The sequence below is a fragment of the Columba livia genome, chromosome 13, assembly GCF_036013475.1.
Source record: "Columba livia isolate bColLiv1 breed racing homer chromosome 13, bColLiv1.pat.W.v2, whole genome shotgun sequence".
NCBI classification, from domain to species: Eukaryota; Metazoa; Chordata; class Aves; order Columbiformes; family Columbidae; genus Columba; species Columba livia.
Window position 1 is genome coordinate 13,081,617 of NC_088614.1, and position 24,441 is coordinate 13,106,057.

Here is a 24,441-nt window from a genome sequence, read left to right on the forward strand (position 1 = left end):
GGGCGGGACCTCTGCCCGCGGACACGCGTGTCAGCAGGTGTCGGGCTGAGGGGCCGCAGCCCCGCCCCACACCGCCGCAGCCCCGCCCCACACCGCCGCAGCCCCGCCCCTCGGCGCCGCAGCCGCGCCCCCTTTCCACGGCCCCGCCCCGCCCTCTCCCCGCCGAGCCGAGCCGCGCCACTGCCGCCGCGCCCGCGTCCCTCCGCGTCGCTGCTCCCGGCGGGCAGGGCAGGGCAGGGCAGGGCAGGGGGGGAACCGAGCCGCGGCGGCCGCCCATGTGCCGTGCGCCGCCGGCCTGAGCCTGCACACAAAGGCGCGCCGGGAGGCGACAGGCCGCGCCTGGCAGCGCCGCCCATGCCCCGTGCGCAGCCCCTGGCGGCGGCCCGGCCCCGGGCCATGAGGGCGGCGTAGCTCCGACACCGCCGCGCTCGGCCCGGCCCGGCGCGGCCCGGGGGCAGCCGCGAACCGGGGCGGGAGGTGGGCGCGGCGCGGCGCGGCCCGGTATGGCAGGAGGAGGCGGCGCCCTCTGCCGGGCGGGTGGGCGCCCCCCGCCGTTCCTGGTGCTTCTGGTGCTTCTGGTGGGGGCGGCGACGGGCGAGGAGATCAACGCGGAGGTGAGCGGGGAGGGGGGGGTTCCCCGGGACACCCTGCCTGCCCCCTGCCTGCACCCTGCCTGTGCTGCCTGCACCTGCGGCCGCCGGCTCTGCCTGTCCTGAGGCCGCAGGTGCAGGCAGGGAACGGGGGTCCCATCGCCCCGGGGGGGTCGGGCAACGGCCAGAGGGGGAAAGGAAGCGCTTTGTGCCCACGCGAGGCCGCGGCGGGGGAGGGGGTGAAAGGGCCTTTGATAAAGTCTCTGCTGTGCCACCCTGCCTGGGGGGGTAGGGGGGCGGAGGGAGTGTTAAAAAAAAAAAAGAAGATTAACAATTTTTCAAAATCAACACATTCTTTAAAAATTCGAAAGTGAAAAAAAAAAAAAATGGAAAAAATTAAAAGGGACTTAAAAAAAGGAAATAAAAAAGAAGTTTTTAAAATTAAAAGAAAAAAGAAATTAAAAGGAAATAGAAGTAAAAAGGAAAAGATAAAAAATAAAATGCAAAAAATAAAAAGTAATAATAACAAATAAGAATTAGAAGTAATTAAAAAAGACAAGAGGAGGCGGTGGCTGGGGCAGGAAGGAAGAGACCCGGCGCGCCCCAGCACCCCCTCCTGCCCGCTGCCTCTGTGGGGCCCCGGGGGGGCTGCCGACCCCGCAGGACAGAAGCCCCTTTGTGGGTGGAGGCCAGGGTGGGGGTCCGGGACGGGGGGGCAGATTGCTGGGGCCTGGCTGCATGTCCATCCATCCGCAGCTCCCGGGGGACACCTCCAGAGGAGGATGGTGGACAGGCTGTCTCCCCACCAGCTGCCTCCTCCCCGGAGTGACGGTGCCCCTGGTGTCGGAGGATCCCCCACAACTTGTGGGGCAGGACTGGGGCTCTGTTCCTGCCTCCCAGCTGCTGCCCGCATGCTCCGGCTTGCCTGTGCTGCCTGCGCTGCCTGCCTGGGTGCGGCGCTCGCCCCCGGCGGCTGGCAGGGATGCCCTGTGAGGGGGATAGGGCTGGGGTGGCAGTTGGCAGTGGGCTGGGGTCTCGAGGAGCTCCGTGGGGAGCTCCAGGTCCCCCCATCAGGCAGTTCCCTGCCCGCGGCCTCACGCTCGGCTCTCCCCGGCACAGGCATGGCTGCGGCTCTACGGCTACCTGCCGCAAACCAGCCGGCAGCTGTCCACCATGCGCTCGGCAGAAACCTTCTCTGCGGCCCTCGCCGAGATGCAGAAGTTTTACGGCATCACTGTCACCGGCGTCCTGGACGAGGAGACCAAGGCGTGAGTTTCTCCTTGTCTTCTTGCTCTTGGGCTCTTTGGCTTTGCTGCCAGCCCCGGAGCTCTGCCTGCACCTGGAAATGTGGGTGCTGTCTCCCACGGGAGCTGCATCTCTCCTTTGTGGGCTGGACCCCTGCAGCCAGGACACCTCCCTCACCGTCCGCAGCTGCTGTGCTGCCTCGGGGACCTTGGCTGCAGTGGGCTGAGCCCTGGCTTGATGCCTTCCTGGCAGGTGGATGAAACGTCCCCGCTGCGGGGTCCCGGACCAGATCGGGGCACGGATGAAGTCCAACATGCGGCGGAAGCGGTACGCACTGACGGGGCGGCGCTGGAACCAGAGCCATCTTACCTTCAGGTACCAAACATCTCAGGGGCTTCCCCCTAGTCCGTGGTGAGCCATGGACCCCCTTGGGGAGTGAATGCTCTTGCGGGCCATCCCCAGTGAGCTCTGTACCCACAGTATCCAAAACTACACGGAGAAACTGGGTCGGTACCACTCATACGAGGCCATCCGCCGAGCTTTCCGGGTGTGGGAGGAAGCCACGCCGCTGGTTTTCCGGGAGGTGCCCTATGAGGACATCCGGCAGAAGCGGAAGAAGGAGGCTGACATCATGGTGCTCTTCGCCTCTGGTTTCCATGGAGACAGCTCCCCCTTTGATGGTGTTGGGGGCTTTTTGGCTCACGCCTATTTTCCTGGCCCTGGTATGGGGGGTGACACGCATTTTGACTCAGATGAGCCCTGGACGCTGGAGAACACAGATGTGTCTGGTGAGTTGAGGTACAAGGAGTCTGATGGGCCCCTGGGGCTTAGGGCAGGGAGATGCGCTTGTGTGGGCAGGTGTGGCTGCAAGAGCAGCTTTGTCATGGGGGATGCAGGCAGCTCCTACCAGAGCACCCTCACTGCAGGGTGTTGGGGTCAAGGACATACCCCGTGTGTCGTGTCCTCCACCCCGTTTTGCTGATGGTGCCTTTCCCAGCAGGGAACAACCTTTTCTTGGTGGCTGTGCACGAGCTGGGGCACTCGCTGGGCTTGGAGCACTCCAGTAACCCCAGCGCTATCATGGCCCCCTTCTACCAGTGGATGGACACGGAGAACTTCCAGCTGCCCGAAGATGACCTCAAGGGCATCCAGCAGCTGTACGGTGAGGAGCTGGGTCAGGGATCAGCCCAGAGGTGGGATGCTGGGCATGTGCATGTGGAAACTGAGGCATGGCTGCTGCTGGTCTGCATCACCCCATCCCTTCTGTTGCCTGCCCGATCCAGGTACTGCAGATGGACACCCTCAGCCCACCAAGCCTTTGCCCACCGTGACACCCTGGAGACCTGGCAGGCCAGACCAGAGGCCTCCTAAACCACGCCCCCCGGGGAAACCAGATCGTCCCCCCAAACCTGGCAGCCCAGACCGACCTGACCAGTATGGCCCTGACATCTGTGACGGGAACTTTGATACGGTGGCGGTGCTGCGTGGGGAGATGTTTGTGTTCAAGGTACCTGCTGGGACCCATTCTGCTCTTTCCCTGCGGGTGTGGTGGGTCCCTGGGTGGGAAGACCCCCCCAGTGAGGTGGCTGGCACTGGGGCGGTGTCCCTGTGTCTCCCCCATCCTCTGTCCAACACCCCATTTCCCATCAGGGCCGGTGGTTCTGGAGGGTCCGTCACAACCGGGTGCTGGACAACTACCCCATGCCCATCGGGCACTTCTGGCGGGGCCTCCCCGGAGACATCGATGCCGCCTACGAGAGGCATGATGGGAGGTTCGTCTTCTTTAAAGGTGAGCAGGGAAGCTGATTGGGAGGCCCAAGGTGCAGGGGGGACCCCAGTGCCCTCCCAAGCTGCTGAGAGCTGGTTGGCTTCATCCCATCCTGATCCCCCTCCCCAACCAGAGCCACTGCGTGATCCCAAAGGGGTGGGGCAGCTGCAGGCGTCATACCCAGATCCATATCCACATGTGTACCTGCTGCAGCGGCTGGGCATTGCTGCCTCACCCTCTTTCTCTGTCTCCTCCCCCTCCAGGTGACCGGTACTGGCTCTTCCGCGAAGCCAACTTGGAGCCCGGGTACCCACAGCCCCTGGTCACCTACGGGCAGGGCATTCCCTACGACAGCATCGACACAGCTGTCTGGTGGGAACCCACGGGGCACACCTTCTTCTTCCGTGGGGACAGGTGAGTGGCTCTGGGGTCCTCGTCTCTGCTCTGCTATCTCCTGGTCCCTGGCAGGGTGGGCATGGCGGGTGGTGGAGAGCGCCGTGCTCCTCACCTGCTCACCACCTTCCTCCTCCAGATACTGGCGCTTTAATGAGGAGACCCGCGCGGTGGACCCTGGGTACCCGAAGCCCATCTCTGTCTGGGTGGGCATCCCTCCCTCACCCAAGGGTGCCTTCCTCAGCCCGGATGCCTGTAAGTAGAGGAGGAGAAGAGGGCTGGGTGGTGGGGGAACCAGGGAGCATGGGGTCACCCCTCTGGTGGCCTGGCCACAAAGGGTGGGGGCTAGGAGGGTGGTCAGGAGTCAGCGCTGAAGCCCTTTCTGAAGTTTTTCATGAGTCCTGGAGTAAAACGTGCTGTCTTGAGCACTTGCAGGGGTGCCCAGGTTAGTGGGTACCCTGCACCTGCCCACTTATCCCTCACCTCCATCTTCTCCCCCTAGCCTCCACCTACTTCTACAGAGGCACAAAGTACTGGAAATTTGACAATGAGCGGCTGAAGACAGAGCCGGGTTATCCCAAATCCATCCTACGGGACTTCATGGGCTGTCACACGGAGCTGGTCCCCGACCCACATCCCCACTGGCCCGATGGGGACCAACCTCCCTTCAACCCCAATGAGGGTGGGCGGACGGAAGGAGAGGAGGAAGAAGAGGAGGAGGAGGAGGAAGACGAGGAGGATTATGGCGAGGGTGGCCGCCAGCCGGGCGGGGACGTGGACGTGGTGGTGCAGATTGACGAGTACACGCGCACCATGAGTGTCGTCATGGTGCTGGTGCTGCTGGTGCTGCTGCTCTGCATCCTCGGCCTCATCTACGTCATCGTTCAGACGCAGAGGAAGGGCGCACCCCGAATGCTCTTGTACTGCAAGCGCTCCTTGCAGGAGTGGGTCTGACCCCGGCCCCCTCCCCAAACCGCCCCCACCACCATGGTGCTAACAATGGACCTGACCTCCCTTTCCCCTCCCCACCACCTTGGCCCCTCTTGCCCCGTTGTTGCTTGGTGGCTCCCGTCTCAGAAAAGGGGGATGCCCCCCCCACAGCCCCTCCAGAGCAGCAGGGCTGGAACTGGGGGATGGTCATGGGGGGGGCTGGAGGGTATCCAGGTCCTGCCTGCTCCCTGGCAGCTGTCCCCCTTCCCCAGCTGTGACCCTCAAGTTGCCACCCGTCATGCTGCGCCTGCCTCTGCTAAAGGGTCCCAGCAGGGTCCCCTCCTCCCACGCTGTGCCTGTGCCACATGGGGTGGTGGGCAGGTTGGGGGCTGCTCACAAGTGCTACAAGCTGGCAGGTCTCAGCTGTCGGCACCTGCAATGGCGGGGAAGTGTGAGGGAAAGGGAGGGCCAGGCTCGCAGCTACGTTTCCTGTTGAACTGTGGGAATACAAGGATGTAGTGCCTAAAGATCACATGAGGTGGGAGATGCCAACTTTGCAGCTCCCCGCATGGGCTCAGCTCAGCCCAGACGCCGCTACCATGGGGAAAAGCCCTGTGGACGCGAGGTCCTGTGGTCAGGGCAGCGAGCACGGCCGCCTTGTACGTTTATTAAATGGGTCGGGTGTGTGGAGAGCCATGGTGTCGTTCTTTCTGCCCCGGGATGGGGGCAGGAGCCAGGCGGGCTGTCCTGTGCCAGGTTTGGCAGATTTTGTGGTGATGGGGGTATTTCCTGGGGGTGCCATCCCCCCGGCACCCACAGGGGCTGGGTGACATGCTGGGGCATGTGGAGAAGGGGCCAGCATGTTCCCACAGCGGCCCCTGCCCTGGGGCTCCCATTTTGGGGGGAAGGGGCAGCAACAGCAGCCCCTCCTGACCACAGACAGAGCTGCCTTTCAGCAGCTCCCACAGCAGCAGCGATGGCCTTGCTGGGAACACAGCGCGCCTTGTTCTCCCTGGTCGGGGGTGGCCACCTCCTGTCCCTGCCAGTGGCTGTGGCAGCCAGGAGACCACGCGTGGTCCCTCCTGGAGCCCTGGTGCTCCGGCTCCCAGTCCCCAAGGACATGTTTCCTGGGAGTAAGGGGTGGCTGTATCCTGTCTCACTGCTGCCTTGGCAGAGGAAAGCAGGAGGAGTTGTGACCGCTGCAGAGACGAGGGAAATAATCGTGGGAGTGGGAAAGATGAGACCCTGGGGCGGGGAGGTAGGAAATTGGCTTTATCCAGGGAAAAATGTTGCTCAGCCTTTAATGGGAAGGCAAACCAAACCACAGCGGGTGCAGAGGCAGCATGTGGTGGTGACAGAGGTAGCGGCCTCCCTGCCTCTGCTGGTGATGCTTACCAGGGCGGGACCTGGGGCTGGGTTTGCCACCTGGGCAGCTTTGGGGCAGGCAGCAGAGACCTGGCACAGTTAATATGTGGGGGGTGGTGTGGGGATGACCCTATGGAGCAGGGGCTCTCCCTGAGGGACTGGACTCCAGCCAGCATCCCCTTCCCAGGCTTCCTACCCCCGGGCCCTGCCAGGTTTGGTGTATGGAGCGTTAACCCATCCCTGACCTGCTCCCCCCTCTCTGGGGCTCCAGCTGCTCCTCCGCCCCCATCTCTATCCTGCCAGCCATGCTGGGAGGGGGTCCTGCCCTTCATGGGTAGGGATGAAGCCTTCGTGCCCCCCCGCCATCCCACCCCAAGACTCAGAGCTGCTGGCTCAGAGCCCAAGACTCAGCAGCTACTTCCCAGCACTAAATTAACCCAAGCCACTGCACCACTCATCAGCCACTAATTACTTTAAAAGGGAAGGAGTGATGCTGGCTCACCCTGCTTTCCTGAGGCTGCTGGTGCTGGGGGAACCCCGTGGCCTGGGCCACCCGTCCCCTGCCCCGGTCTCCATCCCTGCCCACACTGCGCAGCGATTCCCAGCTAGGAGCTGATTTCCCGGGAAACATGCTTGGCTAGGGCTCAGCACGTCACTGCAGCCAAGCAAGAAGCCAAAATCGGGGACAGAAAAACCCCTGAAGAATTGGGGGGGCGGGGTACAAGGTCTCCAAGTGGCTCCAGGCTGTTATATTCCATCAGCAACGCTGTGCTGGGTCACGTTCCTTGGCTTCTAAATCCTTTCGGTTTTGACCAGATTTGTGCTTGCGTGGGTTCTCCCCAGAGCTGCGGCAGGACCCACAGCTCTGCTGGAGTGGGAGCTCTGCCATGGGGCAGCCTGACGTCCCAGCCTGCCCTGAAACAGGGCCAAGTCAGCACTGGGAACTACCAAAAGGCACCAACCTGGCCAAAAGGCGAGGCAGGAGGAACGTGTGGCTGGGATTTGCCGCTCCCCGCCCCCACGAAGGCGGCTCCAGAGGCAGACACAGATGCATTTCCCACGGCAGATGCATTTCCCACACTAGATGCACTTCCCATGGCAGATGCATTTCCGACAACAGATTGATTTCCCACGGCAGCTGTGTTTCGCCTCTCTCCTGGGGGCTCTGAGGGCTCGGTGGGATGCAGGGGTGGGGACCCCGCAGCCTGGTACCCGGGGAGACGCCTGGCTTGCAGGGAAAGCCAGCTGAGCCGGATGAGGATGCCCAGGGCCAGATGCTTGTGGCATCCCCTTCCCTGGGCAGCCCTGCCATGGCCAGGGAGGGGGCTCCTTGCTGCTTCAGGGTGGGACAAGGTCTGGGAGCAACTCCTCAGGAGGAATTAGTGGCGCTGGGAGCAGAGGCCCAGGCTGCCTGGGTTCAGCAAGCTGGGACGTCACATACCCCTCCTCCCGCTTTTCCCCGGATGCTGCAGTGGAGCCAGTGCCAGAAGCCCAGGGCCATCTGGAATCGCTCATGGATAGCAGCAAGGGACCCCGCCAGAGACAAAGCTCAGCATTTCAACAGAGGCCAGGCTCTCCACCAGAGGCTCCTGCTCTGCCCTACGTGCCCACAGCGGGGTCAGCTCACCTCCAGCCACAAGAACCTGAGGAGGGCAGGGAATGCACCTGGTGCAAGGAATGGGGCTTTTGGTGTCCTGGGGGAGCACGAGTCCTGCTCAGCCTGGCCCTGGCAGGCACCAGGCAGCCCTGCCAGGATCCACCCCCAGCAGGCAGCTCCCAGCTTCCCAAAAATAGGCTGGAGAAGCCCGACCTGGAAAAGACCCTGGGAGCTCAGCGTCCTCCAGGCCCTGCCGCTGCAGGATGGGGCTCCATGTGCTGCTGGAGTGGGGGTGATGGGGATGACCAGGGTTGGCAGGGGCTCTCCCTGCCTACTTGGCACCATCACAGGAGAAACTGTGCTTCCTCCTGCCTCCTCCTCTTCCTCTGCCAGCCAGGACACGATCCCTTGTGTGCCACTGAGGAGAGGACCCGGAAAGCAGAGAGGAAGCTGGGCTCGGTGCAGAGGAAGAACTGGGGCCGGGATACGCTGAGCAGCGACCGGCCGGCCTCAAGGCCAGAGGAAACCACGCTGGGGACAGAGGGAAGAGCCGCGGGGCCCTGGGAGGGGTTGAACCTGCTGCCTGTGCACACTGCAGGCAGGACAGAGGCTCCGGGAGCTGCCTGGGCATGGCTGGGTGCCAGCACAGCCCTGCTGTGGGTGGGATGCACCCCCGGCTCGGCACACGCGTGCTCTGCTCCTGCCCGTCGCCTCCCCTCGCACCCACCCTGCAACCAGCAGCTGCTCCCCGTGGTGCTGGACCCATCATCTCACAGGGAGAAAAGTAATTTCAGGGCCTCAGGGGCAACGCACGAGGTAACAGTGGAGCAGATGGTCTGCAGGTCTCCTTCAGCACAGCTGAGCGTCCATCATCATCTCACTTCTAGGGACTCCAGGGCTTTCCCTATCCCATCCCAGGCTAGCTCTCAGGGCCCACAGCCGCTCCTTCATCCAAATAAAATCTTGATGGGGTGGTCCCATTTTGCAGCCTGTTGGGGGAAGTTCTCACCCCTCTTCTGCAGGCACCAGCAGGGCAGGAAGAGCAGCTCTCACTGTGTGCAGAAGTGGCCAAAGTCCCCAGTATGGTCACTCATATTTCCTGGGCAGTGGCCAATGGCAAAACTCAAAATAAGTATTTCCCTTGCCCCCAGCACTGCCCACGCTAGACAGCAGCTGCAGAGGATTAGCATCGCCCTGAAGGTATAATCCCTCTATAAAGATGACAACATTTCGCCCAAGACACCCAGGGAGATACAGAATCGGAGACAGAGGGGTCCAGGAGCCAAGAGTTTGGCCCAGACTTTTTTCATTCCTGCGTATCACCTCTGCGATCAGAGTTCTGTGCTCTGTGTCAGGATCCACCTAATAGGGAGGGGACAAAGACTAAGGGGAGTGCCACAGGCAGGGACAGAAGCCTCTAGCAGCGTCCTGTCACTCTGCCAGGCCGGACTCCCACCAGGACTGCTTTTGCCACGGCAGCAGAGCAAACAGACAGAAAGATTTCCAGGAAAACCCCATAATCTGCTTCCCCTGCAGCTGCTGCCACCTGCCCAGGCAGAGCCACCAGAGCTGAGGGATGTCCCAGCCTTGGCTCACACCACGCGGTGACTGCCAGCTGCTCCAGCTGTGTCCGAGCATCTCTGCTCCCTGGCCCAATGCGAGGAGGGTCACTCCCCTCCCTTGCTCCCAGGTGCTGCAGCCCCTGCACTTGCTGTCCTTCAGCAGCCGAGATTTCAAACAGAAGCTTTGTCTTTCATGTAGAAAGCAGGCTGCCAGCACTCAGGTCCGGATCAAAGCACCCAAGTGCAGGATCTTGCCCCAGCCCATGGAAGAGGAAGGTGAAAAGCCAGCGGAGGCAAGGAAAACTCATCTTTGGGTGGGCCCTGCTCCGCCCTGGCTTGAATCTAGGGCTCCCCGCAAAGAAAGATTCCTTTCTCTCCCACTAGACATGAACTGCAGTAAGGACTTAAGCAGGAAGGAAAGAGCAGGCCACCCACAGAAAGGTGGTGGAGGAGATATTTAAGACCTTTTCTCCGCAGGCTGCCTCCACTGACGCAGGACTCCGCTCACCCCTCACACCAAGCTGTGGCTGCCCCGGGAGCACGCAGGTGCCTCCCCTCTCTGCACCCACGTCCTTTCTGCCTTCCTCCACTCTTGCCACATAGGAGGACATTGTGTCTCAGCTGGGTCAAGAGCCATAACCAAAGCAATACGAAGCTGAGCACTTCATCGCAGGATGGTTGCTGGTGCACATTTACTCTTAGAAACAACTGCTGACGGGATTGCCTGTGACATTTTGTCTTATCTGCCAGTATCATCCTTTTCTCCCACAGGGAGAGCACCCCAACTCCACTCACCCTCAGCGAGATGGTTAAAGTTTTGATGGGAGAGGTGGATTAGTAGAGGAAGATTTTTGAAGAACACCCTGTAAATCCTCCACTGCCTGGCCCTAAAGGAAAGAGCCAGTATCTGATGATGCTCCACTTTGTGCAGCATGTAAACAGGAAGATGCAGGATTTTGTTTCATAGTAAAAAATACACAGAGGGTCCACAGGGATGTAAGGGTTTGTAGCTGGGAGTTTATTCCAGTGAATCTGCTGGCACAGCTCCTAGAGGTCGGGCAGGAATTGGCAGCAGGGCCCATCTAATCTCTTCGCAGAGGCAGCCAGCCCAGGGCCCCGGGGAGCCCAGCCCCTCTTAACACATTAAGGTCACTCGCTCAGCAATTCCCACTCTTCCAGGACAAGGGGTGGCTCCAGCTTGGGCCCCAAGCAGGGCAGGGAAGGGCAGTAGCAGCTCCTGGCGAGCGCTCGGCCGTCAACAGCTGCCAAAAACACACGCTCGTGAGCGAGAGCTTGTGGGAAAAGATGCATGCTGTATCCTGCTGGGGTCCGATGGATTCCCTCAGCAGCTCCCCCAGCCCTGGCAAGATTTGCAAACGTGGCAGGAAAGCCTCGCCATGGACTTCATTAAGGCTGATCCTTGGCACAAGATCCAGTGTGATTCCACTTAACAAATCTCAAGTTCAGCCAAGCCTTGACAGATGTCAAAGAAAGATGGATGGTGCCTTCCCATGTGAGCTTCCTTGGTTTGGCTCCTTAGACCTAACTCCAAGCTATTCAGCTGCTATAAAAATTGGAGAGGTCTTCTCCAGAAAACCTTCCGCAAGTGCAATCCAGCACCACGTGGTAGCATGGGGTCAGCACCTCCAGTTCAAAGCCCACTGGCTTTAAAGGTGCAAATAATGCAGCTGCATTATCGGTGTCACAAGAACTGGTGACAGAGGTAAAGTGGGATCCATACAGAAGACCTACTGACTGTGAGGGTACACAGACATGCCAAACTTTTACACCAGGTGGAGCATCAGTGATCAGGATTAAACCCAGAATCTGGGGCAGATGTTCCCAAACACGCTTTCCTCCTCCTGGGACAGATCAGCGTTGTTTGATGGCACAGCAGCGATGGGACAAGTTAGGTCTTCCCAATTCGCTGCACAGCCCAACACCAGAGAAGGATCGGTACCCGCCTTAGACACCCACCCACCAGCAGGCTTGGCCCCAGGGAGGAAAGGCAGCAGCCACCCTGAGACTCACTCCCTTACTGGGGGAGGTCTGCGGCCTCCCCTCTGCAAGCCTTTCCACAACAAAGGCAGATTGGTTTGAGGCAGGGAAGGGCAGCTCCAGCACAGGAAAAGACTTCCGCTCCTGTTATGCTGCTTTGCTAAACCTCCCCTTTGATCCCTGGGGAAAGGGACAATTTGGCAGCTGGAAGGCTATTGTGTGCCTCTTGCTAAAAGTAGCTGCTAAAGGCTTGGTTGAGAGCTGGAGGGAGTTGTTTAACTACACAGCCAACAGAGCTGTGCCCTAACAGGCAGGTGAAACCAATTTGTCACTGCTGAGAAAATGGCTTCAAGTAAGGGAACGAAAAACCCATTTCCAGGTAGTAAAAGTGAACAGCATGAATTTTTGTCATTGGTAGTGTACCACAAACCTCATGGGCTGGAGACAGATCCTGTCTCCTCTACAGAAACCATACTATTCTTCCTGTCTCCAGGTTGCTGTTGTTCACATCTGTGCTACCCCTTAAACAGCAAGGCTACCAATCAAAGTCAAATTCAGAGGCAAATTCTAACATCTGGGTTGCTAAAGAAATTCTTTGGCACTTTCTGAAGCGCTAACACATGCAAGTTAAACAATCCATCAAGGAGAAAGAAGCCAAGAGCAGACTTAGAGAGTCAAATGTTTAATAACTTCCCAATAGTGAGTATTACATTTGTATTTAGAGCATATATAAAATAAGAGATGGAAAACAAAGAAAAAAATTGGTATCTTCAAGAGGGCACACTTAACCCCAAAAGTCCTGCTGAATCCCCTCTTTGGAGGCACAGTGGCCAATTTGAGCAACCCCTCTGTGCAACAAAAGATCACGTACCAGGCCACTTGCAGTGTTTAGGCTCAGCACTTTAGGAACAGCTAGGAAAACTCTGATTCTGTACAATTCACACACCAAAAACATAGTCCCAGACCTGTTACTTAGTTAATTGTGTCCTGTCCAGAAGAGGGATACCAGATGCATCAAAGTTATCCTAGGAAAGGTGAGCTGGTCTAAAACTTGGTCTCAGCACTTCCGTCTCTTGCACCCGCTTTTGTTTTCTTACTAACCCCAAACATCTCTCGCAACTCTTCCCAATGTGGTGTTATTGCTAGAGAAAGCAGGGAGAAGAAATAAGACAGTTATTAGACTTGGCAACTGTACATGGGCTCCAAATATTCCCCTGACACGCGGGGAGGCTGCTATAGCCCAGAAGACAGTGACAAGCACCCCAGAGGTGTTACCTACTGATAACACTGCCCTCCACCTCCCACTAAGATCAGCACCCAGCATCCTCTCTCAGCTCCTTGAAATTCTGCCCAGGAATCTTCTCTGCTAAAAGAAGCACCTGCACTTGGATAGGCTGGCCCTGGCAAAGAAGGTGCTTCCTCACAAGCCTCAAGACTGCTGCCAATATGCCAGGGACTCCTATGACCATAAGAGCAGAGCTTGGCATTTATTCCTGTCAGGCAGCCAAAACCTTGCCTATCGCTTTCCCACTTCATAGCACTGTGATATGCACTGGACAGGGAAGAGATCAGAGGGAAGTAAATTTGGGCTAGAGGGACACAAATAGCATCTTGCCTGGAAGACAAGCATGGAGCTGCAGCTAGCTCTGAAGAGCAAAGCCACAGTGCTGAGTCATGGGTAAAAGCTGCAGAGAGATGCTGGGAGGCTGCCGCCCTGCCCAGAGTCCTTCAACACAAGTAGGAAAGACATGGGGAGCAGCTGCACAGCCCACCCTGCTCCTAGGTGGGCACAACAACTCCCATGTGTTTTGGCAGGAGAGCCGCTCAGCCAGGCACCCCCGACAGACTGCTCACCCTGGCAGCAGCGAGGGTGCTCCCTGGCTGGTGGCCAAAGCTGGCAAGAGCTCTGCCGCTAGAAGAAATGCTGGATTGTGAAGGCACCAGAGGGAAGAAGAATAGGAAGAGGAACGCTAGCCTGGCCCAGCTGCTCCTTGCCCACAGCTAGCTCACCTTGGCCTTGTTCTGGACAGGCAGATACAGCTTGAACTCAGCCGGGAGCTCATCCTCTGAGTAGAGGCGGTCAGAGAAGTACACCCGTCGGATGCGACAGTTGGCGTGGATCTGAGAGTCAAAACAAAGAGTCAGTCCATTTTCCATATGCTCTGTCCACATCCAGCTTTGCTGTCATGCAGCAGCCTGGATTCCTTGGCTCAGCAGGTGGAGAAGAGACCTCATTGCCTCTCTCTGAATCTGACATGGCATCACAGAAAAAATGTTGGCCTATGCCCTCGGCTTTGCATTAGATGTTCTCTCCGGTGATGCAAGTGGCTCAAAAGATTTGAGCTCTGGCATCTTTGCAAATTGAGATCTGTCTTAGTTGCTTAAAGGGTTCTTTGCTATGAACCCACCTCTGCTTCTCCACTGGTAACAGCATTTGCCAGAATACTCACAGCCTCAGCTTGCTGCATGTTTAATGCTCCCTCTTCAGGGCCTCCCTGAGGTCAGGAATGAGACTGTCCAGTTTGCACTGCCTCCACTATCAGCTGGCAGCAAAGGAATCGCTCCAGTCCCCTCATGGGTATGTGAGAAGGCAGACATTTCCCAGCTGACTGACTGCCCATCTCAGGACAACCCCACAAGGAACCACAGCAGCCCCATCATACTACAGAACAGGCATGCTCTGCACACAGGCATTCCTCAAAATAACACATGCCACTGGACACAGCAAACATGAATCCCTAGAATGTGGAGCAAGTTTCATATCCTCGTCAGGAAAAAACACTGTGTCAGCCCTGGTCCAAGGGGCTTGGTGAAGGTAGGGTCACTCCACCTGCACTAGGAAACAAGCTTGACTGGGGATACGTACGGACCATAACACCCTGGGTCTTTAGCAGCCAGGCTCCCACCTGTCCAGTTGCTATCGGGTGTATCTGGACAGTGAGGCAGCACCTGGCTAATTCCCGGCAGACCTCCACGCAGTAGGATGCAGGTGGACTGCAATTCTTACCTTAACTGACAGCCAGCAAGAGAAATGAGATGGAAATGAGCTCCTTGATCCCAGTCTAGTCCAGTGAGGCAGCACCAAAACCTCTGCTGCCTCAGTTGGGTCTTTGCTCCCACAGTGCTCTGAAAAGAGCAGGACTGGCAAAGGAGCCAGTCAGAGCTAAACCCAGATTCCCAATCTCCAGCAAGGCTGTGTGTCCCAGCCATCAGGAGCTGCCAGCCACTGTGGCCTGGGCAGGACACACCTGTTTCTCACCTGAACTCTCAGGGTCTCGATGTAGTTTGTCCCATAAGCACGGCGCGTGAAATCCGACAGGTTGAACTGGATTTGGTTCCAGCCATCGTCCAGCCGCATGGGCATGGTGCAGATGAAAGGCTTTACCCGAGTTGTGCTCTGGTAGTTACTTGCCCGGAAACGGCGGCGTACGTTCTTATCATCCAGCACCTGCGGTGAGGAAGGAAAGTGGCTGACCCAGGTGTCAGGGGATCCCAGCTCCCCAAGACAGCAGCCATTTTACACTCAGGGTTTACCAGTCTCTGAGACAGGGCTCTCCTACTCCCACACCTCCATTTCACAGGGGAAATATTCTTAATACAGGAAACAGACCCATTTTCAGGAATAGCAATGACATGCTTGTGAGCTGACTGATGCCCACATAGCAGAAGATCTGACACATCACATGGCCAAGAAAACAAAATTGTTTTGGGAACCACTCACTGCCAGGGACAAGTTGGAACATACTGTGGGCTCATGGCACCTGCCTCACTGGTGCCTGGATGGACATCCCCGCTGCACGCTGCTCACCTGCACTTCAAAAGTGAAGTATTTCTTCAGGTTCTTGATGATCATCACCAGGAAAGGTAGTTTGATGCCCAGGGTCTTCTTTGGGTCAGCAGGGCACGTGATGTACGTGGTACTGAGAGGCAAAGAAAAACACCTTAGGATCTCACATGGCACAGAGCACACAGGACAAGTCCCATGTCTCTCCCTGGACTAACACGGTCTTGAAGGGTAGGCAGAAAAAGACAGCTGTGATCGTAAGATCTCAGCAATAACCAGGGCTTCCTGTAACAGGAGGGAGGGTTTCAGAGGTGGTCTGCAGGGAAAATAAAAAGGCCCAAAGAATGCATTTCAAATCCCACTTTCCTCGTGCAGGGCATGAAACACCTTTCTGGACAGCTTCACCTCCCCAATTTCAAGGCTATGTCAGCGCTGTTTCCTAACACAACTTCCTCCTTCCCCTTGACTGAACAGGTAGAGCCCTCCAAAGCACAGCAGTGGCCCTGTGTGCTCTATATGGCTGCGAAAACAGAGGTCATGAGCCCTAGAAGTACACGTCACGCCTGGCAAGTTCTGTATCAACACATCTTGGGAGGAAGAGAAGTGTTGGCTCAGCCTGTCTGCAGGAGAGGAGTCTCCGCTGCCCTTATAAGGAGCGCCCTGCTCTGAATCACCCCTGGAGAAGCCTTGGAGACTATGAACCCGCTCATGGAGCTGGCGTCTCTCTCCCCGGTCGATGGAGACGAGGTTGCTAAGTGAAGCACCAAAAGCAATTCCCCTCATAAATCTCCCTTTGATCTTCCTGCTGCTGGGAGAGGAGCTGTCACGTGGGGAGAGCAGTAGAGCAGGCCTAAGACAATAAAAGATGCAGAAGACAGAGTGCTGCTTTCTCAGTAATTGGCGGCACTGACTGGGGACTGGGTATCAAATACAGCTTTTTTCCCCAAGTGATGGAAAAGTAATGGGGCTTTATTTTTTATCCCTTAGCCCCACAGAGACAGAGTTCTACAAGCACATCCAGGGAAAGGTACAGTACAGTGCCACAGAGGGGTAGCAATGATCTGACCCCAGATCATATTCTTCCATTTACTGACAAAGAGATTGCTGTAGAGTCCGAAGGAGTTGTCTACTGGACACTGACATCTTTGACTCTGCTCCAGGGCCAAGCCACCAGGGCACATGAGGGCAGAAGAAGCTCCCTCCTCCTACCTGACATTAGTTCCTTCAATCTCCAGCACCAGCGACTGAATGTCATTGTCGGTGATCCGCTTGATGTGGCCGTTGCGCACCTGGAAGAGTGGGGCAGACAGCACGGGTGTTACTTAAGAGAGAAATAAGAGACACCCATAGCTCCATTGAGAGGGGGAAAAAGATTACAGGAGGACCCATCTATGGTCACTTGGCTGTTATTGGAAACAGCAATGTCCAGGACAAGGCTTTGATCACAGCTCCAGAGTGCCAGTGTAAGAGTTTATGGCCCAGCACGCTGCACGGACACCGAGAGTAAGACTTCAGTCTACCCAAATACACTATAGTGAACACAAGCGACTCAAGCCTCATATTAGAGGCCCAAATAAACAAACATAAAAGTGTCAGAACAAGATCAAACTAGAGTGGGATAAGGGGTAAAAACAAGTATGAGCAACAAAGGGGCAAGAAAATGGAGGCACCAGGCAGCTACCAGTCTCCAAGGGGTCTCTGCTGCCCTGTGGCTCACTGCCTCTGTGGAAGGGCAGCACCAGACAAGAGCGCGGTTACAATTCTTCATAATTACAGCGCACACATGCACAGAGCCATCGCCTGCTCTGCTGTGGGGCACAGGACCAAGAGCCAACACAAACTCATTTTTCTCCACAAGCAACACCGCTGAATCTCATGGTCTGAGGATTTATTTTTTCAATGAAGCGGCTCACTTCCCATCAAATCTATCTCCATTTAAAAGGCACTTTTGCTAATTAAGCCCTCTGCTCTTTCCCAATGCTAGATCAGCAAATTGAAATGCTCTTTCCGGCTCCATGAATTAATTTCTTCAGCACCCATCACCGCTGCTAATATATAGGATACATTAAGCTTCTAATGGGATGGTTCTAGTCATGAGCTACAAACTGATTTACAGGTTTAGCAATTCATCTTCAACGTTCATCTCTTCAGAGGGACCTACCTGGGTGATGTTACACACATTTGCTGGAAGAATGAGATAAGCCCTGTGAGCAGCCCACCCTCCAGCCCATCTCTGCACTAAGTGGTTTAAAGAAACCTCAGCCTGAATCACCGAGCTGCTGCTGATAAGCACGAGAGTGCAGCTCACCCTGCCAGGCTGCTCCTAACTCTGATTCAAGCCTGCACAAATAGTTCCAGAAAACACTAAGCTCAGAGAGAGGATCCTTACAGGATAACTGTGCCTCTCCTTTGCATCGAATGCAACTCCCATGGATTTATAGGACTGTTCAGAAGAAATCAACTGCATGAAGTCTGGATGAGTTACTTTTGTTGTTGTTGCTGCTGGGGTTCTTTTGTTTTGGTGCATGTTTGTTTTTGTTTGTTTTAAAAAACACCAGCCCAGCAGAAACCCTGTGTGGCTCTCTGTATGCGAATCAGTGACTGGCACATGGGAAATAAGAGTCCTGGAAGCCACAGGGATACAGCATATGAAGTTAACACCAGGAACTAACCCTGCCTAAGCAGGTGACAGTAGTGCACAACAAAGGCTGCCTCCAGGCCACACGAGACAGCTTTCACCAAGGGCAGCTTATGGCTCCACACAGGGGAGAAGGTTCAGGTTTGGCCTTCTCTGGAGAGGACAGTAACAGAGAAAACAGCTAAATGTGCTTCAAACCAATTACTCAGCAGTGTTTCTATCTGCAACCAGGTCCCCCTCCTTGGCCTGTGAAGGCTTTCCTTCCCCAGATTACAGGGACAATGAAAAGAAGTAACTTTTCTCCCTCAGCATTGCCAGAAACAGGATGAAAGACAGCAGAAAGGAGAGGAGATAAGTACCACACAGGCCCTACTGCGGGAGAGCCCTCCCTGCCAGTCCAGCCCACGCCGGTGCAAGTGTTTGGGAGCTGCACCACAGCCCGGCTGCAGGGCGATTGTGGCCTGGTCACACAGGCGACCTTCTGCACAAAAGCCAGCCTGTCTGCACGTGGCTGCCGCCCGCGCTGCCCGGACAGACACAGGGACATTTGGAGCATGACATCCCACGCTGGCTGGAGCAGAAGTCCAAGCAGCCTCACCGTTTTGATTAGATAAGGCTGAACGGCATCAGAAGTGCTCACCGCCAATGGGGGCTCAAAGCGGTGCCCTCCAGGACTGAGTGGGGCCACGCACCCCAGCTCAGCCCCTGGGCTCACTGCAGAGCCCACCTCAGGGACCCCTGACGGGGGACACGTGGTGGTAACAGCGCAGGGAACACTTTTCTTCCCCTGCCAGCTCTGCGGGTCCAACAGGCTCGTGCAGACCGAGAGGTGACCTCTGGCTCCACCAGGCTGCGCAGGGCAAGGAACAGTTCTGCTCTGCTTCCAGTTTTCAGGGCCTTCCCCTACCTCGCGGAAGCTCCTTAACAGAAGATTACACAAAATTTTAGAAATCTAACAAAACACTCCACATTCCTACTTAGCCAATGTTTTCTAGACATCTTAAGTCTAAGAAGATGGATTTTTGAAGCTGGAAAAAAGGGCAATAGCCCTTCTAGAAAATAAAATTTCTTCAAATGCCTAATATCCTCTGTATTGGCATAACTGAGAAGTTAGCTGCTGTCTAAAGAAAACTGGAAAAGTTTTTTTTTGCAGCTGAAAACCTCAAATCTCAGAGGGTTTGGAGGGAGCAGCAGCTTCACAGACAATTGTGCCTGAATATACGTATTTCTTGAGGCTGCTGTTGCTGCTAGCAACACCAGTCAAACGTAACAAAGAGCAGAGGAAAGGCGGCAAGGAGCCATCCTCCCCAGGCCCAGCCGCCCATCGCCACGGTCCGAGGCCGACCTCTGGAGGCTTGCTCCCGCATCGTTGCTGGCCGTTAGGTGACAGGCTTGTGCCAGCACCAGCAAGCTGAAACACGGCGAGCACCATCACCCAGGCTACCGTAGGCATGGGTACGGCCCAGCCGCAGGACAGGCCAGCACTTCTCAAAGCCACTGGTGGGTCCTGAACAGGCACAGGGCCCTGGTGCCACCTCCCTCCCCTGCGATGGGAGAAAGGGTAAAACAAGAGGCAAAAGCCAGAGCGACCTGGCTCTGCCATGCACACGGGTTTGGGGAGGGGTGCACAGCAGAGTGCTGTACTGGAGATGCAGAGATTTGGGACAAACCGGACAAGGATGCTGTGTGAGAGAACTAACAAGCTGGAGAAGGGCTGGAAGAGAGGACCCTGGCACAGCGATCACAGGAACTTGATCCTGGCCACATTCATTAGGGAAATTGCCATCTGCATCCTGGTGGCAGAGCACGTGTTTGACATTCAGACGGGTATTGAACACTCGCTGACCTTGCAGCCTCCCAGCAGCATTTGAAATTGCTAATGATATTCCGCGTTGACGCACCAGCAGAAGGAAATTAGCAAGAGGATCGATAGGTTTGACAAGTTTCATCGAACCGTTCCCATCTGCTCTGCAGAAAAGCGTCAGCGAGCCCCTGGAGACTGGTCAGCATGTCTCCACGTGTCGGTAGGGGGACCACGGTGGCAGGACACTGCAGGAATAAACAGAGGACTCTGAACAAGGAAGTGCTGGAAGGCAAACAGAAAACACCTTGCAAACAGGTGTCCAAACCAGACACATGCTGCACTGGAAGGCAGGAGAGGAGAGCACAGCCCAGCAGTTACCAGCTCTCTGTGGATGATGCTGAAGGAGGAACCTCTGCCTGCAGGGACAGTGGGACAGTCACCATGCTCTTCCCAAGGCCTGGACACCTCCATCCTGCCAGAGTCCCCTGGGACAGGCTACTGGTGGCCAGGATAGCTTGCGCTTGGCAGGGTTTGCTGCCAAGGCCTGTCCAGAGCTTACCCACAGCCCCTGAGGGAGATGGGAGAGGAGGGAAAGTCTGTATCCTGCTACTTAGAGGGAGGCCACAAATGCTCACCACAAGGAAAGGCTTCCAGTATCCCATTTCTACACCTATATCAAATGAAGAAGCTTTTACTTGATACCATCTCCATCAGCACAAGCAGTAGACATCCTGCTAGGGCTGAAAAATAAATGGTTTTCCCCATGTCACCAAAGCTTGAGATTCCCTAAGATCTTAAAACAAGCAAACAAAAAACCCAAACCAACCAAACAAACAAACAAAATCACTGTCTGCTGGTACTTTTTGCCAAGACAAGAGAGTTCACATTAGGACAGCTACGAGTCCAGCAGTCAGGGCATTCACCTAGGCCACGGGAGACCATAAAATCCCTTGTTTCCAATTCTCACCAAAACTCCAGATGCATTTCCCGCACCCCAGAAGAGAGCAGCGATCACTTTTTGCAAAGTTTTCATTACTTTCCCTCCTTCCAGAAACCCCAACCCTAACCCTCTCCTGTGGCAATTCCAGAGCTGGAACATTCCTGGGATGTCTGGGTTTGCACAAATCAGTGTTTTCCAATTGATAAATAAATAAAATGGCTGGAAAAGTCCCTCACCATTTCTGGACATTTGCTCACTTCATGAATGCTCTGCCCAGGCCAGACGCCAGCCTGCTGCTCTGCTGCAGACCTGGCAGGTTCTTGCACGGAGCCAGAGAGGCTTCACCAGCAACTCAGCACCCAGCCCCCTAACAGCACCCAAACCGTCAGCGGCACCTCCCCACGCTGCACGTTCACGCAGCCTTTGCACTGCTCAACACACGAGTCGGCAGCATGAGTAGGATTTTCTGAAGGAGCCGAGCAGGGAAGATGACACCCACACATGGTGGAGTGAGGGCCTGAGGGAATCCTCTTTCTCAGCTCCAAGGCAGCCAGATGTTCTAAGCGCCACCCTTCACCTCCTGCTTCTGCAAACACACCAAGGGTGTCAGATCAGAAATGCCAAAGCTATTATAAACTCACCACCCCTGCTCCTTTTAAATGGAAAAGTGAGGTGAAAGAGTGAGCCACGCTGATATCCACAGGCGAAGAAGTCAGAAAACCCACTCTGGTTTCATGCCACACCTTTGTGAGCAGAGTGATCCCCACAAGCAGCTCACCCGGGCTGGCTGTGCTTCCTCAGCACAGAGAGAGCTCTGAGCGAGAAGCAACACCTGCACACAGCCCTGTGGCTCCCAGGGATACGGGGCTGCTGCCACCAGAGGGGCCCGGCCACATGCAACCCTACAGCAGGCAATGGAAACACCCTGCACACCCAGATGCTGCTCTTGGGAACACCAGTGCTAACTTCTCGACAGTCTTTCCTGGCCAATCCAGTGACTATCGCAACTGAATGGACTGCTGCTTATGCCCACCCAGCAAGCAGAGTTCCTGCTGGGCACCCCAGGAGCTGCACGATCGCAACGGTATCACCCTGAGCAGGACAATTCACGTTGGAAGGTACCTCAGGAGGTCTCCAGTCCAACCTCCACCTCCAAGCAGGGTCCGCCCAGATTGCTCACGGTTTTACCCAGTCTGGAGGCACGCTATATCCCTTTGTCTAAGAGTCTTTAATGCATTCCATCCTCACACCACCCAAATAAGCTGCAAATCCTTTTTTAAGGTCATGAATATTTATGCAAAAGGCATAACGCAGGCACATGCACACAGCCACGCTATGCGAGGCAACACAGTTCTTCACAGAGCTGAACAGATGGGACACAGGATGGGTCTGCGCTGCCTGTCCCCCATCCCATGACTTGTAAACGCTCACGTGAGCCCACTGGGGTCAAACATCTCCTCTCCCTGCTGAATGGCCTTGAAGGGTTTCATTCCTGCTGAAACCACAAGAAATTCAGGTTAGGTTCAGGCACAAGTAACTGAATTCACACCATCACCTCAGAGGAGAGCCTGCTCTCCGCATGTAACGGGCGTTTTGCAGAATCACTTTTAGGTAGCAACGCAACTATGGGTGGTTTGTGAAGGGGAGAAAGCAGCAGGTCTCAGCACACCCAGACTTCCCAACACGGGCTCCCTAAGGTGAGATACCCAGGAGAAGGCAGGGGACCCTCCACAGAACCAGTCCAGAAACACAGGAAGGAAAAACAAAGAGATGAAGTGTTCGTGACTCCTTGTACACCCCAAAATCTGCCACATCCCCTGCCTGTATATAACTTTGGCAAGCCTGTTTAAAAATGGGTCACATATGAGAGAGGTGACCCCATCTCATGTACACCAGCTACCGTGGGAAAGCCGCTGCCTGTGGACAAGGGTCGTTTTGTTTCCTGCTGCCTATTTCCACCGTTTGACACTCTTTGCAGCCTTTTGCAGTGCGGCAGCTCCTGACACCGGGCTGGCCCCCTCCAGGTATTTTTATAACACGTTCTCTTTAAAAAAATAACCCCGGGGGTGTCCCGATAACCTGGCCTGACGAGAGCGGCCCCACGGGTGCCCGGGCCCCCCCGGCGCCTTCCCGGCGAGCCGGGCCCGGCCTGGGAGGCTGAGGCGACCGTCCCCGCTGCCCCCCCCGCTTCGCCGCCGCCTCACCTTCTTGTCCCAGATCTGGAGCGGCTTGCTGCCGATGCTGTAGAGCACCGAGAGGAACCCGCTCTGGAACGTGTTCTTGAACATGCCGGGGCCGCGGCGGAGCGGGCCGGGCCGGGCGCTGCTCTCCCGCCGCCGGGGCCGCCGCTCCTCGCAAGAACACGGTTGCCCCGCGAGGGATTCCTCCGCGCCACGGTCCCGCGCTTCCGGGTCGCGGCGCCGCCGTCACCAGGGAACTACTTTCCGCGGCGCCTGGCTGCCGTCGGAACTACTTCCGGCCGCCGCTGAGAGACGAGTGTTGTGGGAGAGACCGCTGCCATGGCAACGGGGCGGGGCCGGCACGAAGGGGCGGGGCCTCGGCCAGGGGAGGCGGGACCAGGGGTGGTGGGGCGGGGCCAGAGGAGGCGGGGGCGGGGCCAGTGCCCCCCGGGTCACAGCGGTGCGGCGGGTGGGGGTGCGGGCGGCCCCCGGGCGGCCGGCGGGTCGAGAGCGGCGTCGAGCGGCGCTGGGCACGGCCCTGCCACCCGGCTCTGCCTCCCGCGCCCAGTGTCTCTGCTGCGCTTTCTCATTCACTCAGCAAAGCGCGTTGCTGAAGCTGAGACCATTCGAGGCCACGCACCAGTGGCCAGTCCGCTGTAGCTAATGAAATGGCTCGGTCTAAATCTAAATTTTTAAAACATCTCAATTCTCCCCCTGCAATCTACAACCATGGTGTGGCTGCACACACCCTCCCTCCCGGCCCTCCACCAGCCGACACTGCCCAAGCCAAAATGGTGGCCCTGCCCCTTGCCGGTACCAGTTGGTGAAACCTGAGATCGGGATTCACAAAGCCCCTCGCACACACCGGTGGGCAGAGCCCTGTCCCTGCCGCCCGGCTGCTGAAAGGCCATTCATTTGGCCAGGACATCTCTGGCACAGGGACAACAGCTAAGATGCAGTACCTTGATGATATAAGGGGGGGCTGATGTACAGTTTTACTGCTGTGAAAATGCTTTCAGGTATAGACCGGGCCTTGCACAGCTGAAGAGGCTTGACAGGAACAGCTTGGGCTAGAAATTATATTTTTAAACATAAATATATTACATTTCTTCCAGCTGTAATAACAGCCGTAGCATGTATTTTCAATGTACAGACACTAAATGGCATGAAAATTACCATCCTGCATTAGCTTTACAGTCCTGCAGTTTAACTCCTAACGCCCCATCCAAATCCCGCTGACAACCACAACATCGTCTGCCAGTTGTGCTTGTCCCTCCCTGGGGCTGCAAATGCTCTGACTGTCCCAAACGCGCAGCCCCTGGGTCAGCAGCGCTTTCCCCTTCATTTACAATTCCTTGCACAAACAAGTAGAGCACACAAAAAGCAAGGCATTATTTAGGAGTGATCAGCTATATTTAGTCAGTGGGTTAGAGTACACTTTATATGCCACGATTAAATAACTTGTTCCTTTACTCAGATGGTAAGAGACGACTGGGACAAATATCCAGCTGCCATTCCTGAACAGCCTGCTCATTCACACGCTCTCCACTTACCATTTTAATGTCATGTTTTGCTGCAAGTGATGTACATGGAAATATGTTGTGATTTCAAATTGTCCCAAATTTTCAATGATTTTTAATGAAAAAT

General features: G+C 56.3%; 2 protein-coding genes across 4 annotated transcripts; one reads left to right on the top strand and one right to left on the bottom strand.

The window, feature by feature from the left end:
• The first annotated feature begins 153 nt into the window (after positions 1-153).
• MMP15 (matrix metallopeptidase 15) lies at positions 154-5,618 on the top strand. Of its 2 annotated transcripts, none has more exons than XM_065029234.1 (10): positions 154-614; positions 1,710-1,858; positions 2,088-2,210; positions 2,316-2,623; positions 2,833-2,997; positions 3,119-3,342; positions 3,486-3,624; positions 3,867-4,017; positions 4,136-4,251; positions 4,499-5,618. In XM_065029234.1, exons 1-10 carry the CDS (start codon positions 504-506, stop codon positions 4,948-4,950), a joined length of 1,938 nt encoding a protein of 645 aa, XP_064885306.1. In that variant the 5' UTR covers positions 154-503; the 3' UTR covers positions 4,951-5,618. The 2 variants fall into 2 exon arrangements, with proteins under 2 accessions (XP_064885306.1, XP_064885307.1); XM_065029235.1 differs by having other exon boundaries at positions 157-614; positions 2,836-2,997.
• A 6,496-nt stretch (positions 5,619-12,114) lies between these two features.
• CFAP20 (cilia and flagella associated protein 20) lies at positions 12,115-23,086 on the bottom strand. 2 transcript variants are annotated; one of them, XM_065029242.1, is made up of 6 exons: positions 22,819-23,084; positions 16,442-16,521; positions 15,257-15,368; positions 14,708-14,896; positions 13,459-13,569; positions 12,115-12,590 (listed from the first exon to the last, which is right to left on the bottom strand). In XM_065029242.1, the coding sequence occupies exons 1-6, from the start codon at positions 22,900-22,902 to the stop codon at positions 12,585-12,587; spliced, it is 582 nt and encodes a 193-aa protein (XP_064885314.1). In that variant the 5' UTR covers positions 22,903-23,084; the 3' UTR covers positions 12,115-12,584. The 2 variants fall into 2 exon arrangements, with proteins under 2 accessions (XP_064885314.1, XP_064885313.1); XM_065029241.1 differs by lacking the exon at positions 12,115-12,590 and having other exon boundaries at positions 13,450-13,569; positions 22,819-23,086.
• Between the last annotated feature and the right edge of the window lie 1,355 nt (positions 23,087-24,441).